Source organism: Triticum dicoccoides, chromosome 6B, assembly GCF_002162155.2.
Source record: "Triticum dicoccoides isolate Atlit2015 ecotype Zavitan chromosome 6B, WEW_v2.0, whole genome shotgun sequence".
Lineage (NCBI taxonomy): Eukaryota > Viridiplantae > Streptophyta > Magnoliopsida > Poales > Poaceae > Triticum > Triticum dicoccoides.
The window spans coordinates 139,410,649-139,417,892 of NC_041391.1; the positions used below are offsets into that span (position 1 = coordinate 139,410,649).

At 41.2% G+C, this 7,244-nt stretch overlaps 1 protein-coding gene across 1 annotated transcript; it reads right to left on the reverse strand.

Moving 5' to 3' along the window:
- Nucleotides 1-591: 591 nt before the first annotated feature.
- Nucleotides 592-5,579, reverse strand: LOC119320900 (pre-rRNA-processing protein esf1-like). The gene is made up of 7 exons (XM_037594808.1): nucleotides 5,139-5,579; nucleotides 4,558-4,674; nucleotides 3,316-3,587; nucleotides 2,836-2,998; nucleotides 1,843-1,965; nucleotides 945-1,420; nucleotides 592-823 (listed from the first exon to the last, which is right to left on the reverse strand). The coding sequence occupies exons 1-7, from the start codon at nucleotides 5,577-5,579 to the stop codon at nucleotides 811-813; spliced, it is 1,605 nt and encodes a 534-aa protein (XP_037450705.1). The 3' UTR covers nucleotides 592-810.
- Between the last annotated feature and the right edge of the window lie 1,665 nt (nucleotides 5,580-7,244).

The window sequence follows — 7,244 nt, forward strand, 5'->3', positions numbered from 1 at the left end:
TACAAGACAAGTCATTCACAAAACTAGAGCAACAAGCAAACGTGAATCTGAAGCACAAAAATATACACCAACCAACTCGCCTGAACTATCCCTGTAGTGAGCATCCTAACCCAAAACACTCGTACATCATCTCAACACCACAGCAGCCCCAATTGCCTTCAAATCCTATATCCACGACACGAGTAGCCAATCCCCTGCGCACCGAATTCCCAAATGTCGCCAACCATAACTAGTCGATTTGAACACGGGGAAAAGCACAAAATCGAGACCAGATGTTCCCTTCCGATGACCACCGCTCCCACCCTACGGGCCACAAGCCGACCAGGTGCCACCTGCAAGCGACGCAGAAAGACACCGCGGCACCTGATGTCCACGATTAACATCCGAAAGCGCAGACGTGTGTGCGCTCGAGGAAAACCTTTTAGGATTTGGGAAAATCTAAAATGCAAGACCACTATGAATGGAAGACAATAAACTTGAGGCCACATGGTGATCAGCGGGACAACTAGTAAAAAAATTTGCGAAAAAGCAAGAAGTTTAGTGATTATAACCCTAAAACTCACAACACGTAGTACCATGTGCATAAATTAATTCATCACGTCTTCCAAGACAAACGCTCAAGTGACAGCACAGGATGTACACTACATGATACAAATACATTTTTTTGCGTTACATTTTTTTGCGGGGAATAAGTTTATCCATAACCGGCATCACCAAGGCCACAAAGGCCACTACATCATTTTTCAGACTACTACTACTCGACAATCACATCTAGGTCACAGTCCGCTACCAGCATCCGGGCGCTCTCCCTCACTTCCTCAGGCTGCTCAGTGGGAATAACATAAGTATTAACATACATTTCACATAGGCAAAAAATATGATGTGGCAAGTACTTAATGAGAAGAGATGCAAATGGAGTAACATAAGCAGATAGGAGCAGCTACCTCTTTAGTTGCTTCTGGCTCATAATGTTCCTCTGGAGCCTTGTCTTTCCTTTCCCTTTGGCCTTCACCTTTGGTTTCTTCATCGGCTTAGCTTCTTCAAACAACTTTTCATCAAGGAAATCATCAGCGCTATCTTTGTTGCTATAGTCATCATCATCCTTTGGCCACCTCTTTCTACCTTTCTGCTTCTCCTTCATTTTTCCTTGGTGCATCTCCCATATAGTCTTCGTCTCAATACCCTTTCTCTCAAGGATACATCTGCTGAAGTCCTTGAGCTCCATGTTGAATGTTACCTCCATGTCTTGGTCATGTCTTTGTTCCACATCAGATTTATTTCCTTCTAGTAAAAGAGCCAACCTGTCCTTATTTGTTAACTTCCATTTCGATACACCATTTGGCCGAGACCGGTAACCGGAATCATCTACATCTTCTGATGCACTCTCATCACTTTCAATATATTTATAAATGTCATCAAACTGCAACAAAAAAAATACAAGACATCAAAGATGGATAAACAAAGTGCAGGACAAGAAACAAAGACCAACAGGTCAAAAAAATTCATGAGACAAAAGAGTAGAAACATGCAATGCATCAGTTATCAAGTTTTGTGATTTTGTAACAACAAGTGACTTTGATTATACTGTATTTATTCCTTTATTATTCACTAGTTCTGCCTGAAAGCCTATCTTGACATTTGACACTGGGTTTACTCCCTTTGACTGTTATAAATTCAAAGAGATACTCCCTCCGTCCCAAAATCCTTGTCTTACATTTGTCTAAATACAGATGTATCAAGTCACATTTTAGTATTAGATACATCCGTATCAAGACAAATCTAAGACAAGAATTTTGGGACGGGGGGAGTATAAAACAACATAATTAAAATAATAGAGCTGACCTTATGTTTGAACATTTCCCTCAAGATCTTATAATCTGGTTCATCATCATCCCAGGTGGGCTTAACTTTGGTATGCTGCGAAGGACAAGTCTCAAAATCAGGATCCTTGTAACTCAAAGGTGCCTGCACAAAAGTTAAACAAGTTACAAACTGAAAAGACCTCTTCTACTATAACTGAAAGGCAGGTTCTTTCTACATAGAACCATAAATTTGACAAGCAATTACTCCCTCCGTTCCTAAATATAAGTTTTTTTTAGAGATTTCAATATGGACTACATACGGATGAATATAGACGTATTTTATAGTGTAGATTCACTCATTTTGCTCCATATGGAGTCCATATTATAGAATCTCTAAAAAGACTTATATTTAGGAACGGAGGGAGTAGACTCAAAGAGGGGACGGGATCTGGCAAATCAATAAACTCTGTGGAGCTCAGATCTGGGGCGATTTGGTTTTTTCAAGTCTCTGGTTGTTTTTCATGGTGCAGACTCAAGGAGGGGACGGGATCTGGCAAAAGCTTTGTCAATAAGCTCGGTGGAGCTCAGATCTGGGGCGATTTTAGCCCTTTTTTTTGAAGTCATGGTAGCGGAAGGGTCGTCCGGATCTGAAGCTTCTCATGGAAAGGAAGCGAAGCTGCGCATGCATTTCAGAGTGCTTAGCCCAGTGCTTCCAGACCGAGATGGAGACTGTTCGGCTTCAACACGGCGTCCACCGCCCTGCTCTCTCCCAAGTGGTGATGTCCCCGGCAAGGGTGCAGGTGTCCATGCTCCAAACTTCAACAAAATCTCGGTGGAGAAGAAGGACCATATCATGATTTTCTGATTTGTTGTATGTTCCTTTCTGTAAAACTGGAGCTGATAGCTCTTTACAAGGTCCTCGGTATAATTTATTATCGCAACAACCAGTTTGAATGCAGTTTCTGGGTCCTTTGGGCACCTTCCCTTGTTCAAAAAAATATGGATGCAAATACAATATGTTCAAGTAATATACCTCTGTAGCTACATCATGAGCAGGGTATTTGAACTCCATAGAGTCATAAATAAACTGCAAATCAAACACATTTGCCGTTTTCAAGAACTCGGTACCATCAAGAGTTGTGTATATGTGATCCGCAGTTGCACTAGAATCACACACCACAACTGCATAGTAGTACCTGCAGCAAGATCAATATAATCATCAGAGAACGGAACAACAAACCCTTGGAAGTAGTAACATTTTCATATGGCAAATATCAAATATGGATAGACAAGGCCATGGACATATGAACACAATCCCAAACATGTGAAGGAGAAGCTGCCATAGTTACATTTACACAGGATCTGAACATTTTTATATATTTTAATTAACAAGAGAATATTATGGAGTATATTGTTAAAATAATGATTCAAACTCTTTGCAGTAAGTCCCAGACAAACAGAAAAGTAAACAAGGTGATAATCAGCAAAAGTATCTCGATGCTTTGTTACTAACCTCAGTTTGTTTAGCCCATAAGTACGGAGCTTGTTGTTCTCAGTCTTAGAGTCAAGTTCATCTTCTTCGCCATCACCATATCCATCATCACTGTCATCATCTTTCCCACCATCATCACCACCATAACCATCAGCACCAAAAAGAGCAGAAGGGCCTTCAGTTGTCTCAATGTTCATGCACTTCAGTCCAAATTCTGTTGGATATATCGAGACTGATAGAACTCGCCCACCTTCCGGAATACAAGATGTCATGACCATATACAAGTCCACCGCCTGTTGAAAGGGCAAAACAAAGGAACACCATCATTGAGCCCAAGCAGCCAAAGAGAAGTTTCTATGAGCAACACAAACTATAATGCAAGGGGTATGTTCCGTTGTTTTGATTTTCAGTTTTGCAAAACACAGTATTTCTTTAATTAAATATTGACTATTATCAAAATATTTTGTTGGGGTGCTGCAAAAATCATAGGAAGTGCTTGAATACCTCACCAAACAAACAATACACACACTTCAATGCAAAAAACAAACATTAAGTTTGAGTAATGGGCATTTCTTTGGATACTTTTGGGATTCAGTTCATATTTAGATTCCTTATTATCAAAGCGAGGCCTTATGGGTAAGGTTGCACAGATGTTGTGAGATATTGGCAATTAGCACCTAAGACACAAAGAGACAATGATGGCTGACGTAATTTGGGTATAGATAAATATGGGCATCATTGTGTGAGGATGTCTGGACCAAAGAACCCAGCAATTTGACATCACTTCGGAATTTTTACTAATCCTGAATATCAACATTTGGTGCATCTATATCTCAACTAAAAACAGGCGAATTTTAGTGATAGAGATTTCACCTGTTCTCAACAACACAAAAAGATGAGAAATGAGAACATCTAAGCCAAACAACATGAATCTACGCATCGTACTTCAACCTAACCAACCTACTACCAAAACAACATAGTATTTTTAGAACTCCTTTTAGTGTTTTACTAGCATGTAGTTAATAAAATGCCATCTAAACAACCCTTAAAGGTTTTATACAAGTCTGCAATTAACACACAGATGCAAGAACAAAGAAATGCACATTTACCTCACAGAAAAGAAACAAGTTGGACTAAAAAGACATTAATTCAAGGTAATTCTCATGCAACTCACAGAATAAAACTGCCTTTTGAACATGGCTGAGATTGTTCAGGTAAACGGATTACTTCTCTAGATAAACAGAAATTTGAATTGGCACACACCTTAATATGATCCCAGTCCATGTTCACAACAGCAAGCCTGTGAGTTTCCTTGTCAATCACATGTGTATCATCATGCCTAGACATCAAGTGATGAGCAACGTCGCAGCCCACAAAGTACTGCAAAATAAATAAATAAATAAGTCAATGAATTAGAAATAATGCAAGGAAAATGTCTGTCTTTGAAGACAAGAAAAATACAACTAGCAATGTCACTCATGAAGATAATTTAGGAACATATGGAGATCCAACATATAACAACACACATAAGATAAGATGCATATAATTGCAATAAAACTAACTATGCAGCGAGTTGAAGAAAATCATCAGAACGTAAGATCAAGAGTTAGTTAAAAGTTGTTCTAATAGTTAAGATATGGAATTGCACAGCTAGCAAGCATCGCTCAATAAGGTTCATGCTCTACAAGAGAAAATGACACTAACACTGAGCAAGCACAAACATAAACCAAAAGTTGAAAATAACCATAACTGCAGCCTGCATAATCTTAATCTCTTCTATCCACATGTAAGATCAAACTTTTTTTCGAGGAATGAAAATGACAAATTTGGAAGGGAAACATCACCTGGTCATGGCCGTCCTCCTCGTCATCGCTACTAGGACTCTCTTGTTCCAGCGCATGATCCTCCTCTTCACAAATCAGCTCCTCTTGCTCCGTCTTATCCTTGTCCTTTTCGTCCCCCGCCTCTTCGTTGAGATAGTAATGCAGGATGGGGTTCTCCCTGGCGCTCTTCTTGCGGCGTCTGCCTCGCTTGTCCACTAACGAAGAATCGAACATGGGGTCCGTGAGCATGGGGGTAAACCTCGAGTCGAGGGCCACCTTGGCCTCCTTACGCCGCATCTGTCGGAACCTCGGGTCGGTCCGCGCCGCCGTGGACCGCTCGTCCTCCATCGCCCGCTTCATCTTCAAGCCGAGGGCCACCTTGGCCTCCTTACGCCGCATCGGTCGGGACGTCGGGTCGGTCCGCGCCGCCGCGCACCGCTCGTCCTCCATCAACCGCTTCATCTTCTCGAAGCAGGAGCTCGAGTCGGGGGCCACTCGGCGATGGATGCGCCGGGGGCACGACGGCACGTGATGTGATACGGGCTGGCACGACGGCACGTGATGCAGGAGCTCCTATTTGGCGCGTTCGGCGCCGTGGATGAAATAACGAAAGAGAAACGTCTCGCGACAAAGAACGCAAAAATACGGGAGAAACACGACCGGAACCTGCGCCCCAAAATTGAAGGATTGCTCAGCTAACCACTCGACCACGGGAAGACTACTGATTTATTGCAAACGCGAATGCATTAAGTACCAAATGAGCCACGCTAGTTATTACACATTTTTGAACTATTCGTTTTTAAGTCAATTTTTAATGAAAATAAGTTCATAAATTTTGAAAAAAGTTCATCAAATTTGAAATAAAAGTTCATCGATTAGAAGAAAACATTCATCAAATTTGAAAGTAGTTCATTGATATCAAAAAAATTTCATCGATTTCGAAATAAGTTCATAGATTTTGAAGAAAGTTTATCGATTTACCGAAATAGTTCATTGAATTTGGAAAAAGAGTTCATTGAAACTGAAAAAAAATTCACCAATTTTGGAAAAAAGTTCATCGATTTTGAAAAAGTTCATCAAAACTTAAAGAAGTTCATCAAAATTGAAAAAAGTTCATCAAATTTGAAACAAAATTCATGGAATTTGTAAAACAAAGTTCATCACTTTTTTTAAAGTAATCTAATTAAAAAATTTCATCAATTTAGAAAAAAAAGGTTCATGAAATGTGAAAAAAAATCGTGCATTAAAGAAAACAAAAAAGAAATTGAAGAGCTAAATAAAAGAAGGAAGGGAAGAAGATTTACATGAGCGAGACAGTGGCCTGCAGCGCCAAATAGGATTTGCCCGTGATGCACGCCTGCCCGATAGGCTCCGGCGCAATTTGGGTCGGTCGACCGTGCACCATTCGATTTAACCAATTCCAACCGCCTGATCCTGTGGTAGGTCGTCTTCTTCCTCCCACGTCTTAGATCTGCGGACAGCAGGTCGTCTTCCTCTCCCCCGCCTCACACCACACTGGCCGCCGGTCGCCGCCCTCGCCATAGTCGTCTCATCTCTTTCTCGTCGGAACCACGCATGCAACAACTTTTGCATGCGGTTGCAGCTCCCTCACTGGTGGTGGCAGCTCCGGTAGGACGCCGAGAACTCCGGTAGCACCGGTCGCAGCACCCCGACGACGAGCTCATGAAAAATGCTCTCCTTCGGGTTTGTGGGTGGCAACAAAAATGTCTGTCGGTAGTAGCAAAAAATTGTGCTGGTTCCAGCAAAAATAGCTCGTCAGTGTCGCCATCCCGTCGTAATTGAAGCAAAATCGACCACCGGTTGTAGCTTTTGTGATTGCCGATTGCAGCAAAAACAACTTCTTGTCCAGCTCACAGCTTCTCTGGTAGTAGGCAAAATCTACAATAGTTGTAGCGAAACACATAATCACAGGGTCTCGACAAACCTCATCAAAAAGAATGTAACAAACTACAATGCCGGCAGTAGCAAAACCCAAAAACGTTGTAGCAAAAAGTAGTACAAAATTTTCCAGCAAAAAAACATGGCAGCAAAATTTGGTTAGTTCCAGCAAAAAAAAAATGAAAACGTTAGTAACAAATTAGTACACTGGTTCCAGCAAAAACAAAC

Excerpts from the sequence above, each read along its gene's own strand:
- LOC119320900 (XM_037594808.1), bottom strand. The coding sequence starts at position 5,579 with ATGAAGCGGTTGATGGAGGACGAGCGGTGCGCGGCGGCGCGGACCGAC. Across the intron at positions 2,999-3,315 it reads TATGGGCTAAACAAACTGAG|GTACTACTATGCAGTTGTGG; the intron begins GTTAGTAACAAA and ends ATCTTGCTGCAG. Across the intron at positions 1,421-1,842 it reads GGGAAATGTTCAAACATAAG|TTTGATGACATTTATAAATA; the intron begins GTCAGCTCTATT and ends TTTTTGTTGCAG.